The sequence below is a fragment of the Pseudopipra pipra genome, chromosome 15 (genome assembly GCF_036250125.1).
Source record: "Pseudopipra pipra isolate bDixPip1 chromosome 15, bDixPip1.hap1, whole genome shotgun sequence".
Taxonomy (NCBI): domain Eukaryota; kingdom Metazoa; phylum Chordata; class Aves; order Passeriformes; family Pipridae; genus Pseudopipra; species Pseudopipra pipra.
The window spans coordinates 8,124,294-8,144,172 of NC_087563.1; the positions used below are offsets into that span (position 1 = coordinate 8,124,294).

Below are 19,879 nucleotides of genomic sequence, written 5' to 3' on the forward strand. Positions count from 1 at the left end.
CAGCAATCCAGCCCGTGAATCACTTCCACTAATGAAGCCACTGAACATGAGTCAGTCCTTGGCTTTGTGTGGCCAAGGCACAAAGTGTTTAATTCATTGGAGCGTTTCTCTTGTGAGAAACGACTTCTGCAGTAAAACCTAACGGTTTAGAGAAATCATTCCTAAATCCAGCAATATTTATCAACTTCTTGGAAATATAACTGTATTAGCTAGAGAAAGAGGAGAGGGGGAAACATCTGTTTTAAGTAACTGGGAAGTCTCCCATGGACTGGTTTTATTTCTCAGTGTAATCCTCTCTTTTCACATGGATGACCTGGACAATTAGCACCGATCTTTCCACTGGAGCTCCCACTGGAACAGGTGGAAGAGCACCAACAATGGGCAGATCCCACTCCTTTCCTCTGTGGTGCTCCTACCTTCTCCTTAGGCACATTTGATTTCCTCCAGAACATGCTGTTCTCCCTTTAGCTGAGCCTTCTCCCCTTGGGTTCCTTTTTTTCTTTCATGGGAACTGGAAATAAGATCTCAAGATGTGCTTCCTACTGATTTGGCTTGGAAATTACCTTAAAGCTCATCCAGTTTCAAACCCCTGCAGGGACACCTTCCACTATCCCAAGTTGCTCCAAGTCCCATCCAAGTGGCCTTGAACACTTCCAGAGATGTGGCAGCCACAGCTTCTCTGGGCAATCTGTGCCAGTGCCTCACCACTCTACAGGGAAGAATTTCTACCCAGTATCCCATCTGCCCTCTGTCAGTTTAAAGCAATTCCCCCTTTTCCTGTCACTCCAGGGCCTTGTCAATAGCCTTGGGGTTGTCTGAGCTCTCTTCCCACCATGGCACAGACACTCCACAGGTGTGTCTGCCCTCAAAGCCTCCATCTCCCCACCTGGCTGACAAGGTGCCAGCAAGAAGGCCAAAGGCATGGTCACTGCAGGTGACCACAGACCTGCCACGTAGGTCATGTAAAGTGGCTGAGCTGTCACAGACCCAAAATAACTGCTTGAGTTTGGAGTTGGTGTCAACACAAACCAAACCAAACGTGGCTTCTCCAGACCCCGCCACCCACCCATCCCTCCAGGTGCTCCCAGAACCGCTGTCTGCGGAGGAACATGGAGCTGTAGGTGTCTGCAGCTTCAGGCCACTGAAGGAGGAGAAATAGAAATGCCAAATATTCCAGTTCTCCGAATATACAAGCCCAAATAAGGCCCAGATGCCAGGAGAGCAAACACAAGGCTGATCGACCAAGTTTGGGCAAATGTGATTCAGAGCTCCCCAATGCTGCAGATTTTGCCTTGCAGGATAAAATTCCTAATTCTGTATTCACTTACTCCTGTTTGAAGAGAAATCTGTGGAACCTCCATCTGTCTCTGTCAGCCCCAACTGCTTGTTTGTGGGGACTGTGCATTTGAGATGTTCAGCCATGAACCAAAACCAGAGTTTCACCAGGCAGGTAAGTCACGAAACTACCAAAAAATCCAAGAAACCCCCCAAAACTGAGTCACCATTTCCTGAGAGGCAGGCATTGCTTGGTTACAAAAAAGAAAATGGACACATTGAAGTGGAAGTCTGTATTACACCTCCTGTGGAAAAGTGATGGAATTCCCCAGACAATCTGCACTTGTCATTGATAATGACGAATTGACAATAACGAATCAAAAGTCAATTAAACACTGTCCTACAGCAAAAATTGCTACAGAAGTGACATTTATTAACGTTCTGCTGTATTTACAGGTTGAACATAGTAAAATTCCAAAGTGAATTACCACTTGGCAGAAAGCACAGGAGTGCACATTAAATCTACATTTCGGACGCATCAGTCTCTGCTAACACAAATTATAAAAGCAGGAATTACAGGTATGTTAGGAATTGTCTCAAAAGTCCCAAGCCAAAGGAAAAAAAAAAGGCCTTTGTTTTGCAAGATAATTTTTTATACAAAGTTGCAACGTGATCTTTCAGTTTTACACTACTGAAGTGTTCCATGAAAACCCCCGGATGGCCCAAAAAAGTAGGTAGTGCGAAAGGAAAGTTTAGGACAACACCGAGAATATACACTGTTAAAAATTAATACTTGTGCCACCTCTAAGTAATCCTCCCTCCTCTGACACCTTGGAACCTGGACCACAGCGACGCCTTTTCCTCCAAAGGCAGCACAGGTGCTGCTGGATGGCAGGTGTGCAGCCACCGCGGTGCTGTCGCTTCAGCTTTTGAGATCATCCCTTCACCGCCGGCGCACACGGCTGGACAGGACAGGACAGGACAGGACACAGTGGATGTGGGCTGGACAGGACCTGGTGTGTGGGGGCTGTACAGACCTGGTGTACAGGGGCTGGACAGGACAGGGTGTAGCCAGGGTACACGGACTGTACAGGACAGGACACTGCGCACAGGCTGTACAGGATGTGATGTTACACGGGCTGTACAGCACATGGTGTTATGTGGGCTGTACAGGACACTGCATACAGAGGATGTACAGGACACAGTGTACATGGGCTGTACAGCACATGGCTTTATGTGGGTTGTACAGGACATGGCACACACGGCCTGTGCAGGCTGTGACATAACGGGACCGTACAGGACATGGTGTTACGTCGGCTGTACAGGACACAGAGCACACGGGCTGTACAGGACATGGTGTACACGGGCTGTAGAGGACACAGTGCACACAGGCTGTACAGCACATGGCACATGTGGGCTCTACAGGACACAGAACACACAGGCTGTACAGGACATGGTGTACACAGGCTGTACAGGCTGTGGCATAACTGGATTGTACAGGACACAGTGTCACACAGGACACTGTACATGGGCTGTAAAGGACATGGTGTGACACAGCCTGTACAGGACACGGTGTACATGGGCTGTACAAGACACTGTGTACACGGGTTGTACAGGATGTGCTGTTACACAGGCTGTATAAGAGACTGTTACACAGGCTGTACAGGACACAGTGTACATGGGCTGTACAGGACATGATGTTACACAGGCTGTGGTGTTACACAGGCTGTGCAGGACACGGTGTTACACAGGCTGTACAGGATGTGGCACACGGCACACACGGGCTGTACAGCACACACAGAGCCCAAGCAGCTCCCAGGCTGGAGGAGGAAATAAAGCAAGCCTGGCCCCTGCTGGCTCCGGGGACGGCTCATGCTACCAAATCACAACAAACTATCGCTGTAAGGCTTTATTAGCACGTCACAGACTCGACTGCAATAGCTGTTTCAAACATTAGCCACTAATGATTCAACAATTACAGAATTCTGCGTTAATTATTAAAATTGTACACCTAAAAACAAATAGAAAGAAATGCTTCTCCTTTTTTCTTTTTCCAACAGTACTTTTATTTATTTATTTTAAAGCAGGTGATTATTTTTTCTTCTGCTCCAGAGCCTTGATTCACTTCCTGCAGGTGTCCTGCTGCTTCTTGGGGGGGGAATTCACTAATGCAGGAAGACATTTGCCAGAAAACATCTGTCGGAGAAGGATATTGAACACCGAAACTATAGTCAGAGTGTTATTTTGGAAAACAGAAGGATGTCGTTCACACAGAGCACAGGATGTCTAAAGACTTATGAAGTATCTCAGCACACAATGGCATGACTCCAGCAAAGAGCTCGGGAGTCTGTGCATATTTTATGGGATAATGCCAGGATCGTGTCCATTATTGCACACGCAGGTGGAACAGTGAACACCAGCTTCCCATTGGATTCATTTCACCAGGCTGTATTTTATGGTTTGCACTAATTACTCCCCTCCTAATTTTCTAAAAATGATTCCTGCTCTAACATTAAAATGCTCATTCACCGTCCCCTTCTCATCGTGCCCCGCAGAAGAAATCTCATCTTCAGAACAAGAATACACTAAAAATCCAAGTCTTTTGTGGTTTCCTCACTCAGAATTTAGGATTAAAGATTTATTTTCAGGGGAATTGCCAAAGTTGTAATATTTATTAATTATTCTGGACATTTATCTCAGTATATCAAAAAGAGAAAGTGCTTTTTGAAAGCTCTAAAATGACACATAAATAAGAATTTAAACACTTTACACCTCCATCCTCAGTAGCAAGGAGTGAAGCAAGGTCTCTAAAATGGTAATTTCAAATTCCAAACACAGGAAAAGTCTGTGCAACAAGAAATCACACAGTTCCCTCAATAAATGGAAAATAAAGTTTTGGTAAAGAAGCAAAACTTAAAAAAAATGTTCAGTGAGGCAAACTACAGATGATAAAGCTGATTTTAAACGCTCACACTACGTGACCATACAACTGGGGCAAATAAACCCTCTGGTGACTCAGCAGGAATCAGAGAGGATATTACAAATCCTGGAGGAGGTCATAAACCAGAACTTTGTTAAACAGAACTCAAACCCGTAAATAAATTGACTGAACTATTTTTACACACTATCACCAGTGGAAAACACTGCACAAAGGCTGTTTTGTGCTGCAGGTTCTCCTTACAGACTAGAAATGAAGCAGAATCTTGGGCAATTTGCAGTTCCTAATAAAAGGAAAGTGCATTTGGAAAATCAAGGCTCAGTTTTAAAATCTGAACAATTTAATGACCCCCAATTTGAAGCGGGGGTTGGTTTGGTTTCTTTATACCACTGGCCCAGCTGCAATTTCTTCTGTCTTGGGGAAATGGGAGTGTTATTACCATATTTCTAAAGGGAGCATCGTGTTGCATTCCCCAGCTGGGAAGCAACTTATTCCAGGATTTCCTTCCCCTCAGGGAGGGACAGTTAATGCCAGGCCATTATCTGCTGTGAGCAGGAAATTATGCTACAAGGGTTCAGCTACTTAAGCCTCCTCCTTTAAAGTTCCATTAAGGCAGCAAGGCTGAAGTTCAGCATTAAAGCAAAAGACTTGCAGGCACTCAGTTTTCTGAAAGATGCTCAGGCAGGACAGTGTGTTCAGGTGGGAGGGGTTTTTGGAGAGCAAAGATGTGCAAGAGTGTAATTTCTTCAGGAACTTGGCAGCAATTTCAAACAGTAGGCAGAATTCAGACAAATTGCTCTTTCTGTGCCAAAAGCCAAAGGCACTGGCACCTCCCTCTAACAACATTTTGTGACCTTTCCTCATGTTTAGGACACATCACATGTTTCAAGCATGTGATTAATTCTGAAAGACACATTTGCCAAACACAGTGTAATACCAAGGGGCAAGACTGTTCTTGCAATATCTAGTCATGGAATTAAATGAATATACAATTCCTCACAGTAAAAACTCAGGGAGAAATGTCAAGTATTCCTCTGCTCCCCATCAAGTCACAGACACAAGAGCTGGGTATGGGATACCAGGAAACAATTATTCCCTGCTGCCTTGTGTTCTAAAAATATTAAAGCAAAGAAAAGTCTAGCCTAAAAATGTTTCTACATAGAGTTAAAAACAAAGCAGAACAAATTCAGGAAAGTAGAAAGTTTACCTTTAGTAAATAAAGAGAACTCTGGTTCTGGGGAGAGTGGAAAAAGTGTCTGGCATCTTCCTAACCTTTGCATAATTAATAAATCCTCTGAGAAACAGCAGAAAACCTGGAGGGAAAAGACATTTGTCCAGTTAACATAGTGTTGCTTCTTCAGTGAGAGAGGGAACAGTTGAACTCCCCATTACTAGTACAGAGGGACCTCATCCCTGGGATGCACAAGAGCTGATTACATACAATAATTATTGTTGGTAGCAATGACATCTAATCTTTCCATTTCAGACAATTTCAAAACCAAACTTCCCTTGGGCAATCACAAAATTTTTGACTACAAATGAGATCCAGTCACTCCCAAAGCAGGATAAAGAAATTAAAACCAGGAAAACAACAACCTACACTTCCATTTAAGATGTAAAACAGATACAGTATCAGTTACAAGCACTGTTCTTTTCTTTACCTCTTCTGGATGGTAATCAGGATGCTGCCACCAAGAAATGGCAGCAGAAGGACAGTGCTTACTTGCCTTTAAAACCTGAAGGCATTTAGTAAGATGAGTATGAGGGTGACAATTCAGCTGTACATCTACACACACACATATTTAATAGCCAGGAAAGCTGTGCTCACAAAATCCTAACTGCACTTACAGAGTTTTTAAGCATCTTCCCCTGCAAACACTCACCTAGTACAAGGAAGACCCACCAAAGCCAATACTGACCATCAAAGTAACCGGGAAAATAGGTGGAGAACTGAAAACCAACCAAACAAAAAAGATAAAGGTTAGAGCACATGGAAATTTCTGAATCCAAATCTATTCCCACTAATTTCAGCAATAACCAGACCAACACTGCACACAGGAGACCACATGGAATGCTGCATTTCACCAACTGCACAGACTGCAGGGAACAAGTTACCTCCACAAACTGTTATTTATTGGTTTTCTATACACATCACACCAACTCTAACAAGGGGAACGGGACAGATTCAATACTCAGCCATAAACTCTGGCAATCAGTGGAGCTCAAGGGCACTACTGGGCAAATATTCCTATTTTAACTTGTGTCCTTGATGCTCATAAACCACAGTTGCAATTTCTGACAGGGAAGACCAGGCTTGCAGCAGTGCACCATGTTCATTACACTGTGAGGCTGGATGGTATAGCCATTGAAAGTGAAATCCCAGATCTGTGGAACCCTCTGACATGATTTTCTATTGGGAAAATTACTGCCAACACTATTAGAGCACTGAAGTTCACTGTGCCAGTGGAAAATACAGTATAATCTCTTTATTATTATTCTATTCAAGTCTAAGAACCTAACAAAATGTAAACTTGTTATCAAAGTTTAAATCAAATCCGCAGTTAATGTCACCTCCTTCTGTCACATCTCTTAATCCAGCAAACAGTTCTTAACACCACTGTTAAAAGATGGCCCTGAAAAGCTTCACTGTCTACAGAAAAAGTTAACAGATGCTGTATTTACAAATTAGAATTCCCAGCCCCAAAACATGAGGTATGAAGTGATAGCCTAACACTAATGCTCTCTACTTCTACTTATGCACAGCTAACAACATTCTTTGCCTGAAATTCAGCCTTTCAGCCTGGGATGTCTGTGTGCCATCATTTCACGGACTCCAAGTAACTTCCTGATGGAAATATTTTCTCACAATCCCTCCAAAAACAACAGTTGAACAGAACAGCAGCTTCGTCCTGGTTCCCTCCTCTTGTGGCGCAGGGACTCCGCACCAGAGGGCACCAGAGGGCTTCTCCCACTGCGACTCTCCTCATCAGCCATCCCACATTTTATAGAATTCATTTATTTCCACAGGAAAGCCTAAGGAAATGAGGCTGGAGAGGCACATCCCTGTGCTGATGGCAGGGCTGGCTTTACCTGGGTAAAGGTCTTACACAGATCAGATCATTGCTGCTGCTCAACACACAACCACATCCAATACAGCAGCTCTGTCAGAGAAAGCCACATTTAGAACGAACCTCAGAATGGTTTGGGTTGGTAGGAGCCTTAAAGCTCATCTCTTCCCACCTCCCTGCCACGGGCAGGGACACATTCCATTAGATCAGGTCACTCCAAGCCCTCTTCAGCCTGACCTTAAACACTTCCAGGGATGGAGCATCCACAACACATACCTGAGCGTGCAATCTGTATTTTCTTTTACTATAATAATACTTTCAGCACAGAAACAGGAAAGAATTATGAAAAAGCTCTGTTCTTAGAGAATAAGTGGCTCAAAAATTATTTCATTTTTAAAAACTAAATTTATCACTAACTTCAACAGAAGGGAGATAAAAACAAGCTGGCTGAAAAGAGTATCGGTGTCTGCGCACGTTGTTTTGCACCACACAACTTACCCTGACAATAAGGATCCACTTAATAAGAGACAGACCAAACCCAGAAATGGCCCCATATCGTCCTGCAGCTGAAGTAGTCAGACAGAAAGACAAGAAAAATCCAATCCAGTTGAAGAGGAATGCCACTGAAAAAGCAGGAGAAAAGCAGCAGGTCAAGCCACCTTTATATTCCAAGAGAAAAAAAATCATAAACACCTTGCACACAGTTTTTTCCTGGTGCTACATAAACATAAGTGTGACCCAAACTATTTTGTGTCACTGCTTCAAAAGAAATTCATTCATCATGTACTTACTGAAGAAGGTGAGCATGAAAATGCCATCATTTCCTATCCTCAGCTGGTCAGTGTCATCAAAGTCATCCCGTGTCACAAAGTCATCATCCTGCAAATCAGAGGGAAACACCACATGGGGGGATTTAAGTCAGTCCAGTCCATACAGCAATCCCAGTTCTGCATGTGGCTCTTCAAGAAAGGGCTGGAATCCTAAATCTAAAAGGCTACAAATGCAAGCAGGAAAAAATTCCTGCTTCTCATCCTCAGATGATGCAGGGCACGAAATGTTATCTACATAATATGAAATTTATTTTTAACATAGTCAAGATCCAGCATGTCCTTCTCACTGTAAAGAATTCCTCTACTCATCAAAAAATTATCATCTCAGCAAGGAATTTGGCTTCTGTGAAGAAGTACAATGAGCAGTGGACACCTAATGCTAGCAGGGATGGACAAAAGAGCTGAACAAGAGATAATGTTGAAAAAGCAAAAAGAAATAATTCTGACAGAATGGTTTTATCATCCTTGTATCAGCTACACTGACCTCCAGAAAAGTCAACTAAGTAAACAGCAGGAGTATCAAGGGTAGATATGCCAGACAGCTGAAGAATTAATCCTAAATCTTTTTAAAAACAGAAAACCAAAACCCAAAAACCAGTGACAGAGCATAGGACTACAGCACAGTCCCTCTGTCAGCTTGCCAAGCTAATCTGGATAGCACATGCTGGTATTACTGAGATGTCTGACATCATCACAGTGCTCAGAGGAAAATTAAAAAGAAAAAAAATAGCCACAGAGCTCTCAGGAGTGTGTAATATCACTGCCCCAGAAAGCTTAAAAAACACAGAAAAAAAACCCCAACACAAAAGAAAGAAAGTCATGGCATGTGATGGGCAGGAGTTAAACAAGAAATTCTACCCTAGAAAAGCTGGGACACCCAGGCAGGGAGGTGCACTCACCCTCCCAGGAACCAAGGGAATGGTGGCCTCAGCCTTGGTTCTCTCTGCCTCGTCGTAAGTGGGCAGTGTGGTGGCCACGTTGTACGATGGCGGCTTCGGGAATCCTGACTCATCCTTGTAGTCAAAATAAGCTGCACAAAAAACAGTTACAGAGAAGACAACTTGTCAGTTCCTTAAAAACACCGTGTTGTGAACGAGAAGTGTTCCAGGTGACTTCAAACAACTCGATGCCCCTCCTGTCCCCTCCCCACCCTTCCAGCCTCTTGCCATCCTAAAACATTAAATGAAAAGGATGGGAGCACCTTATCTGATGTCAAGCAATCCACAGAACACTACCTGAACATGCCTGGCTGTACTTATGTTTAAAACAACACCACTTGCTGTGTCTCTCCTGATTTGTATACTCAGAAATAGTTGTATTTCCAGATCCAAGTAGTTATAAAGTGGTTATTAAAGTTATTACTGACACAACAGGAGGATGAATCAGAAGTACAGTTCTTACGACCAAGTCCTTAGTTAGTGGAAAGTGCAGGAAGAGTGAATTCTTTAAATGCTTTTAAGTAACAAGTCCTTTTGGGAAGGGACACAGCATCATCCAAACACCAAATAATGAGAGGAGAACCACAAATCCTCATAGCACTTTGATTTTTAACTGTCTTCAATTTACTGAGAACACTGTGAACTGTAACTTGAACACCACTTGATGGGATGACATCAGACGAACACAGCCAAAATGCATCTCCTAAACCACAAGTACCAACAAGGCTCTCCGGATCAATTCTGATTCCTGCAGCTTGGGAAGTGCCAGCCATCGACGAGGAGAGCAATGAACAACAGCAGAGCAAGCCCAGCCCTTTCCTGGCAGGTAAATTACCTGTGTTCTCCGCAGAAATGCTGCTGTAGGGCGGAGGGGCATCGCTCACCACTGGCGCAGTCTCACCTGGCTCCTCTTCATTCTGCAGCTGAACAGACCCACACACGGGAGGTTAAGGGGGGTTCTTGAGTGCTGTCACATCACCCCTGCAGCTTTAATTGCACACAACAGACTCTTCTGGAAGGAGACTGTTCTGCAGCACCACGGGACACTGAGCAGCTGCTCGGCCTCCCTCCGAAGCACTCCCACTTGGAATGATCAATATGCCATCTAGGTTTTAATGTGTTTTTAAATCCTCTCATCACACACCTGGACTCCAATAAAGCACAGCACACAGCTTTCCAGTACCTTTCCATTTCCCCGGCACTTCCTTAGCTCCCACTGCTTAGGAGCTGCAGTTGCATGTGTTTTAGTCAAAGAAATACTGTGAGATACCCAACAAAAGACTCCATTGCTGCCTGTGGCTTTGCTAAGGAAGTGTTTTTCCATGGATACATTACATAATGATGCACGTAAGTATGAATCTTGCCATTTCCCTTCAACCTTTCACACTGCATGACTGAAAAGAAGATGGTTTATTTTGTGCACTGTGCTTCCCACAGGCTCTGTATAAATAACCACGGAGCTATCACGGGTACAGTGTCACTTGCACGAGGCAGGTGTGCCAGGCCGGCTTTGATCAGGGAAGCAGCAGTACCAGGCCAACAATTCAAAGCAGAACACACCAGAAATGAGGCTACAGCTGCCATCTCGTTTTTAACTTCTCTCCATTTCCCATCATCTCAGCAGCAAAGATGCTGAGGTTGTCTGCAGAACAACAACTCACCTCAAAAAAGCATCCTAGGACTGAACCACTGCCCTGAGCAGGAGGTACTGCCCTTGTTTGCAATCACCACTGAACAACATCTTCTTGAGCTTTCCTTCCTGCACATCCAGCCAATGCTCCTGAAGCCATCCATGACATTTTGCCTTCTTTCCTTTGGAAAGACATGTTGCCATTCAAGTCCTTCCAGACCTAACTCAGGGGTTGAGGGAGTGGAGCTATGTTCTTATTTCACTTGTACATCTTATCAGGGGAAAAAACCCTAAGCAGCTCACACTTCTAAAGGCAGACTTTGGATATACAACTGTGTTTTGGGTTTCCATTCCTTTTGCCGCCTAAGATCAAAGGTTACAGAATCCCAGGATTGTTTGGGTTGGAAGGGACATTAAAGCTCATCTCATTTCAACCCCCTGCCGTGGGCAGGGACACCTTCCACTTGACCAGGCTGTTCCAAGCCCTGTCCGGCCTGGCCTTGAACACCTCCAGGGATAGGGCAGGCACACTTCTCTGGGCAACCTCTGCCAGTGAAAGTCTATAATCTATAGCCTGTTCCAGATCAGACCATATCCACGTCCTCTGTGAAAGTCTTGACTGGGCTTAGCAGGTGACAACACGAGTGATTCTCCTGGCAGGTCCAAGAGGTTGCCTGAGAGGAGAAAAGGGGAGGAAACAACACTGGGAAGTGCTGGAAAAAAATCAGGAGCTTGTCCAGCTGTATCAAATCAACAGAGCATCACAGCCCTGCACTCTGATTCACCATCAGCTGGAGCTCACCCTGCTCGTGTGACAACAAGCCGCCAGCCTCTCCCCATTCACGTTTTCCAAACAGAAGAGGTAAGAAAAAATAAGGGTACTGATCAGCCCCAAGCTTTCTGGATAAGAACTCCTCACATGACACAAAGCTGAGCCACTTCCTTGAAGAAGGAGAAATTCAGTGATCCGGATGAAAATTTAATCCGTGTTACGCCAGGAGCAGCTGTGGCTGCCAGTGGGAGACATCCGAAACACTGGTCCCTGGCCAGATGTGAACCACAGCAAATAATCCCTCCCTGTGCCCTGGCAATGAGGACATGGGTGTGGAGGTGGCAGGACCTGCCTCACCTGCAGCTTTAATGAGCCTCAGGGCACGAAGCAATGACAGGAGTAGCTGCAGCAACTCCCACCACAGCAATGCATCTTTGTCTTCTCAAACCAGCTCACTCAGCATGAGCCCTTTCCAGGAAACAAAAATGCCGTATTTTATAAACCCATGGCACTCAGCCATTACAAGAAAATGCAAACTAACTTGTGAAGTAATTGTCTATTAAAATATGCTTTAAAAATTAAAAAAAGAGACAGCACTACTGCAGCCTGCATAGAGCACGAGGGGCAACCAAAGGGACAGAGAAACACACAGTCAAACTACTTGGTTCAGTCTCTCCCCAGAGAAGCTGTGAGTGCCCCATCCCTGGAAGTGTTCAAGGCCAGGCTGGATGGGGCTTAGAGCAACCTGGGATAGTGGAAGGTGTCCTTGCCCACGGCACAGGGTGGAACCAGATGAGCTTTAAGGTCCCTTCCTACTCCAACCATTCTGTGACTCTTCCAGCTTTGCAGTCTATGAATTTACAGAAAATGTTCCGCTATGCTTATTGTCAGTCTATCCATGAAAATCCCACACTTCTCGCCTTTTTTCCTTCTGCCTATGCAAGACCCAGTCTGTTAACAGAGGAGGAAAGGCTCTGGCACACCTGGGACACTGGATACCACATGCCCTGTGTTACCTGCTCTGCAGGCGAGGGGGTGGCAGAAATTAAACCCCTCATGTCTGTAAGAAAGAAGACATGTACGACCTGAGAGCGCAGTCACCAAGGAGGGGGAAGGAAAGCACTACATGTGACAACACTGAGATGAAACAAAAGAGGACACAGATAACTGAGTGGAATATTAACTCCTACCACTGGTTCTTCTTTCAATAGTAAAAATACATGTTCTTCCACCAATGTCATGTGGGAGAAAGCAGCTGAATTCACTGCTGGCTTCAAACATCACTATTCAGGTAATGACACAAAAAATGCAGCTACTTTCTAAAGTTGAGCTCGAGGCTGTAGGAGGTTACAGTTATAAAAAACAGATTTTTCTTCTAATGGACAAGGTACACAAATGCCTTCCAGCCGTTTTAATGATTCCAGGCATCTAAAATTCAACTAAGTGCCTCTTAGCAGAGCAGGGAGGGTTCATGTGACAGGAAGAATGACTCATGAGGCCTTGCAGGGCCAGCAGTGCTGTGCTGCCCTGGCCTCCTGTGTCCCACCTGCCCTGTGCAGCTCCAGGTCCAGTCTCGGCTCCCAGGAATTCCCCTTTGGGCCACTCCTGAGGCTTCAGAATCTGGAAAACCTGGTTAAAGCAGTGTTTGATTTCAGTCTGTTCAGCTGAGGCTCTGGGGTCATTCTTTCCTTGATTCACTGATGGATTTTAGCTTTTAAAGCAAGATTCTGATATTTGTGGCAATACAACAGTCTTTACAGCCATGCATACAGTTATTAAAAACAATTTGACTGTGATTGCTAAAACAACAGAAAGCTGCCTGACAGAACATCCCGAGATATTTATTTTCCAAAAACCAGCATCAGAAGCCTGGCACTGAGCAGGACGTCACCTCTGGCTGCCACTTCCCCCTGAGTGAGACATATCCCATGTAAATACACATAGCACAGCAGCATGAAAGTTCAAACTGTTTGGAAATATTTCCATGTAAACTTTGAAGAAAGCATTTCCAATAAATATACTGGTTAATTCTTCCAAATTTCCTAAACTCAGCATATGGGCTGCTGACACAGTTTTGGATCTTTAAATTCCCCTTCCCCAAGTCCTTAGTCTGCATGTAAATATTTTTACTTTAAATCAGCATTTCTACAAGCTTGGCCTTAGCAATATATCACAGTAATGTGTTAAGTTAGCCATTTATCATCAATGTTTACTGTGTTCCAGTTCTTACTTTACGTTCTGGCACACTGGACAGAACTGCACAAAAATCCCACAGAGGAATTCTAGAGTGAAGACAACCCTCACCAGATCTCAGTTCTGTTGTTACTATGGTTTCTCCAAGATTATTAAAAAGGCAGATATTTAGGCTAATGACAGAAAGAAAATCAATATTTTTTTTTACAAGGTGACAGGACTGATTTTTTCCAGAATTATGAAATCATAACCTTTGCAAGCCAAATGTTAAAATAAATAAATATCTAGAAATGTGTATTGCTACTAAACTTGACAGTATTCCAGCAAGGCACCAGCCTGGCCACAAAAAGGGTTACACTCATTCCCATCACAACACTCCTGACTCTTCTCCTTCCATATCCCTGGCCTTTTGGAAGCAAATTAAAGTTGCTGTCAACTCTGAAGAGAACTACTTTTATTGACTTATGCTTCACTTTAAATGCACCCCACTTCAAAATCCTGACTTTTGCCCAATGCTGTTGCAGATTCCTATAACTTAGTATCAGCTTATTAATCAGCAGGAATAATGATAAGCTACTAGACAAGCCAACCCACACCCATCAGCCCTCTCCTTGATGAGCAAATAACTGTTTTCTCCCACAGGCACTTCCAGCTGATTTCCTGGAGCAGTGCCAGCCCTGAGGAGCGTGTCTGCCCCAGCTCCCTGCACCCAGCACGAGGTGTGCTGGGCACTTCTTAGGTGACACATTTGGCAGCTGTGCTAAGCCAACCCTCCCCAGGCTTCTCCCTGCCCCGGGGAGATGCCAATGCTCCTGTCTGAGCCGTGCTGGGAAACCGCTTCTCCCCACGGCCCTGAGCAGAGCCTGGCTCTGGCAAGTGGCCTCCAAGGCCTGTGCCAACCTGAGATTTTCTTCATGGAAAGTGCTGTCAGGCATTGGAAGGGGCTGCCCAGGGAGGTGGTGGATTCATCATCCCTGGAGGTGTTCAAGGAACGACTGGACATGGCACTCAGTGCTCTGGTCTGGTTGACAAAGTGGGGATCAGACACAGGTTGGACTCGATCTTGGAAGAGTTTTCCAACCTTGATGATTCTGTGATTCTGATATACTCCTCCATTTTAATAAAGGACTGAAAACTGTGCCTCCACTTTTTCTCCCAAAAAAACACCTTTTTTTTCCCCCAGCTGGACCAGCTCCCTGGCGCACAGTGAGAACACATGGAGCAGAAACCAGCAGGAACACCCACCTGAGGGGACATTCGCAATGACCCTGGGAGCCACCAAGGTAAAAACACAAACCAAAACGTATTTTACATCCGTCAGAATACAACCTGTGCTCACAAGGATGCTGTTCTTCTCTGACTCACTGCAGCCAAAGGCCTGACAACAAAGAAATACTCCTCAGTCCTGGGAAACACGCTAATGTAATTCCCTCCTTTCTGTTCAAACGGGGAATTAGACCAGTCTGGACAGACTGTAAACAAGCACTTGGGCCAGCACAAACCTGCACTTAGACTGGTCTTAGACTTGAGGGTTCAAGGTCTTAATATGGAAGAAGTAAGTTTTAATCTTAGATAGCTGTAATTAAATTTCTCACACTTAACAAAGCATAACGCCTTCTGACAACATTCAGGATCAGATTAATATTTTTATGGACATTAAGGCATCACAGAAAGAATTCTGGATCTTTTAAACATTTTAAAATATCACATTTTAAAAAACTGTCATATGAAGAAAGTTAAAAAAATCTGATTGTGCCATCATATACCAAATTTTAATATTTCACAAGAGGAAGGAACAGAATGCTTGGATACACCTTATTACTGAATTTTTCTCAGTAGTCCCAATGACAAAGGATCAGAATTCACACACATAGAACTTTTCATACTTGCTTTCTGTATGGCTGCTTTTAAGACATGATGCCAACCCACCTAAAGAGGTACAGCATCCTCTGGGAGCCACTTAACAACCCAAAGCCCTCAGAGATTGCTCCTACAGCCGCTTCCCAATGGGTTTCCTGAGTCCCACTGAATCTTAGTGAAGAGCGAAAAGGCACCAAATAAGCCCAACTCAGAGTGCAACACAATCCTGACGCCTGAGATAATATTTTATTTAAAAGTGTGCATGCAAAGCTATTTTCTCCTCATACACAAGCTGTGAGATGACACTGGACTGCTACTGTTTCCCTGCCTTTCCCACATCCTTTGAGTTTTAGAGATAGAATTTGTTTTAATTCTATAATTACTTCTTCACATACAATCACTAAAACCTTGTGAACTCACCTGACAGGTACTGTTGCCTACAGAGGTGAGTTGTTTCAGAAAAAAACAACCAGACTTTAGTCACCTGAGCACAGCCCAGGCTGGACACAGGACAGCTTCATCACAACCCCAAAGCAGCAGCTCTGCAAGTGATTTTATGCTACAATTTTTTTTAATCTTTACTGGTTTTTATGTCAATGGACACCTCCTTTTCTATTTAAAATAAATTAATAAATAACAGTGTAAACAACCTACCCTGGAAGTCTTCTTACCATTCTTATCTTTAGCCTGCACATCTGCACACTAAAAGTACCTCACTGAGGAAACAGCCACTGACATCTCTAATTCTAACTGCTGACATTAAAAGATTTGGTACATTCTTATTTTTTAGCTTTGATTTGTGTGCCCACCTAGTTAAAAACTTAAATACAAGCTTAAGGTAGCCACAAGGCAGCAACTAACACCTGCCTCCCTGTTCCACTCCAGCCTTCCCAGATATTAAGGAAGCATTATGGTCCTTCATGGATTTAAACTCTATTCCCATTCTATCTTCAGGAATTCTATCTTCTACAGTATCACTGAAAGAAAAACAAACAAATGGAAGAATCTTTCTTCCCTATTTTTCCCATAGCCACCTCCCTTTATGGAATGATTCATGATCCATGTAAGCCTTCAACAAGTGGAACAGGAAGAAATGGCACTTAAAAAGGAATGTGTCTTCATTATTTAACACTCCCACCATTTCCTAGGTGGGTTTACATTACTCATACACCTCGCATTTATTTTCGAATGCTTCAAGTGAAAAGCAGGCCTGGCTAACACAGAGTGTAAATAAACCTGTTAAAGCCGGGCTATTTTTTCCAGAATGGAGGGTAATTTCTATTCCGAGGATGAAATACAGTTCTGCCACTGAACTCACAATCCAGGGACTATGCTCAAAAGGCTTTAAACCCCTAATTCCAACAAAATCCCTGTATAACTTTCCCAAAGGCAGGTCAAAATGACAACAGCCTCCCAGTGTCCCTTTGTGGGACTCAGTGTACCTTTTTGGGACACAGCACTGCCTGGGACAACACTTCCAGGGCAGGCTGCAGCCCTCCTTCCCTCCCAAACCTCTCCCACTCCCACCTCCACAAGCACAGCCCTGGCATCCAGCCTGCAGAGGAGGATCCAAATCCTGCTGTCTGCCCCGGTCACCCTGCCCCAGCCCTGCTCCACATGGAAGGGGTCAGGGAAGCTGAAATCCCTTCTCCCGAGTTTTAGCTTTATTGTACATCAAGCTGCACTTCCTCAGTTCATGAGCTCAGACTCACATCGCCCAAAGCCTCCATCGCAGGCTATTTTTTATCAGATTATCTAATGCCTGAACAAAGCCCAAGGTTAGAAAGTTGGCTTTGGAAAATAAATCAGTGAACAGCCCTTGAGCACTGCCCGCGTTGGGGAACGGACACAGGTTGTAAGTTTGTGGGGAAGGGGCTCCTGAGGGGCACAGCCCACACTTCCACCTTCCCAACCCCATCCACAGGGCAGCATGGGCTGAGGAAGGGGTGGGTGAGGAAACACACAGGTTTCAAACTCGTTTATCTATTTCTGTTGTTCTCAGATCATGCTTATTAACTATCACCTTTTTTCCCTGAAAATACAGGCACTTGAAGAATCTTACATATTTGTACATGTTCAAATAGTGCCCACTTCTCACCAGTGCTGCTCCTACACACACATGGATACACCAGTAACCCTTCCTGGAGCGAGGATACACGTTCCCAGCATGTTTGGACATTTATCTGTACAGGAACCATCTATGAGTGTAACCAAACCCACTAATCCATTACATCCATCACTCAAAAAAAAAAAAACGAACCCAAGTTCTAAAATTCTTCCACTGCCTCCAAATCCAATAATTTAAAGGATTTAATGAGTTTGTTCTGAATTTCTCCAGGCAACCCCCACTTACTGGGTCCTGTATTCACCTCTATCCTTTACAGTTATCACTTCACTATTAGTCTGTCAACATTCATTATCGTACATTCACACACACAATAAGTTTCAAAATACGGAAGAAAAACAGATACATTCAATGCTAGAGAGAGACACTCCCACACTCTCATCTCCTCTTCATCTAAACCCCAACTCTGCATTTTTACAGCTTGCAGGGTTTTTCAGAGCAACACAAACATTAGGAGCCAGTTCACCAATAAGACACCTCACAACACGAATACCTGGGTTCTGGCAGAGGGCAAGGAAAGAAAAGCAATTTCTAAAGAGCTACACAAAAGTGAATACATTTACATGTGAAAATCTGACTCTGTGCTCCAGTTACACCAGTCGCTTCACAGGCCTCCATTATCTGCTTGTCTTTAGCAGTGCAAATCCTCTGGCACAGCCTGGCTCCCTAATCTCCGCAGCACCACGCACGGCTACGCTCCACAGATGAGTCTGTTCTGTGTCTGTGAGGTGTGAGCAGGAGCTGGGCAAACAACAGCTTTACACAGCCCTCTTTAAGGAAACCAGGAGTGTATCAGCCAGGAACAGGGTGACCAAAGACCAAGGCAACAGGGTCATTCAGCAATTCTATCACCTATCCCCACGAACTCCAGGTGATGGGACACACTGCTAGATCCCTTGGGAAAAGGCTTTTGTGAAGACACTTGTCAGGGTCGACAACAACGGCAGGACTGTGCCGAGAAAGGCAATTAGTGCAGAGACCTGGTTATTTGTCCCTACCAGTTCCAAGAACAACACAAAGAGATTTGCCACAGTAAGTGAACACATCTGTTTAGCACAGAACAACCAAAAAAAATAGCCTGAGTTTTACTTAATTTCACATTTCCAGCATGTAAAAACACAGAGACCTCCAGCTGTCAGATGAGACAAGTATTCCATCCCATGGGAGGGTGTATCTCGAACTCTTGACGAGAGCGAGCCTACCCACGCTGGAAATGCTACCGAGGAAAAGTCACAACACAGCGATTTACTGTGAGAACCTCGGTTCAGCAAGAGCGAGCTGTGTGTGCTGCTTTGAAGGATTTCTCCCTCACTTGAAGTAAGGAATTCTCCATGTCAGAGAGGCGCCGGCCAGAACTGGGTCACACCGGGGGGCCCAGCTGAGCCCCGACCCTTCCCGAGGGGCGGGCACTGCTGACAAACGGGAGGCAGGGAGGGAAGGACTACCCCGAATTCCCGAGGGAGCTCTGCAAGGCCAGCCCCTGGCCGGAGGGGTTTCAGAGGAGCCTACACATAAAAGGTGGAATAAAACTAACGGTGACCTCAGGCCGATGCGGAACGAGCCCGTTCCCCGCGGGGTTCGCTGACCCGTGGGGGGAAACGACCGGCGGGGACAGCGCCCTGCGCCAAGGTCGGGACCCGCCCGGGACAGGACAAACACCCGGCCCGGCGCACACACCGGCCCTGAGACAGGGACAGCCGGCCCCGGGCACACCCGGTCCCGAGCACACCCGGCCCCGAGCCTGCGGGAAGCGGCTCCGCGGCCGAGCCCGGCCCGGCCCCACGGGGACCCGCGGCCTCCGCCCCGGGCGCCGCCGCCAGCACAGGCCGCGGGCCCAGCCCCGCTCCCGGCCCCGCCGCCCCGGGAGCCGCCCGGCCCCGGCCCGGCCCCGCCGCCCCTCACCTGCTGGTAGCGGCCGGTGCTGGGCTCGGCGGCCGCGGCCGCCATGGCGCTCCGGGCTCGGTGCGGGCGCTGCGCAGGCGGAGGCGGCGGCGGCCCGGTCGCTGCTCGCTGCGGGCTCCGCTCGCTCCCGCCCTCCCCGTCACGCTCGGCCGCGCCGCCTCCCGCCCCGCCCGCCGGAGCCGCCCGGGGCCGCGGGCAGCGCTCGTGGGGGAACGGAGTTACAGAATCACGGAATCTTTGAGGTTGGAAAAGACCTCTGAGATCACAGAGTCCAACCTGTGACCGATCCCCACCTTGTCAACCGGACCAGAGCATGGAGTGCCACGTCTAGTCGTTCCTTGGACACCT

The 19,879-nt window shown here is 45.7% G+C and overlaps 1 protein-coding gene across 1 annotated transcript; it reads right to left on the reverse strand.

Annotated features, from left to right (window-relative positions):
• Positions 1-1,687: 1,687 nt before the first annotated feature.
• Positions 1,688-19,688, reverse strand: NDFIP1 (Nedd4 family interacting protein 1). Its single transcript, XM_064671675.1, has 9 exons — positions 19,532-19,688; positions 9,885-9,972; positions 9,011-9,141; positions 8,073-8,160; positions 7,780-7,904; positions 6,097-6,163; positions 5,421-5,526; positions 2,997-3,471; positions 1,688-2,870 (listed from the first exon to the last, which is right to left on the reverse strand). The coding sequence occupies exons 1-7, from the start codon at positions 19,574-19,576 to the stop codon at positions 5,423-5,425; spliced, it is 648 nt and encodes a 215-aa protein (XP_064527745.1). The 5' UTR covers positions 19,577-19,688; the 3' UTR covers positions 1,688-2,870; positions 2,997-3,471; positions 5,421-5,422.
• Positions 19,689-19,879: the final 191 nt, after the last annotated feature.

Coding starts and splice junctions, on each gene's coding strand:
- NDFIP1 (XM_064671675.1), bottom strand. CDS start 19,576: ATGGCGGCCGCGGCCGCCGAGCCCAGCACCGGCCGCTACCAGCAG. Junction 9,973..19,531: donor GCACCGGCCGCTACCAGCAG/GTGAGGGGCGGC, acceptor GGGTCTGTTCAG/CTGCAGAATGAAGAGGAGCC. Junction 7,905..8,072: donor TTTCATGCTCACCTTCTTCA/GTAAGTACATGA, acceptor CTGCTTTTTCAG/TGGCATTCCTCTTCAACTGG.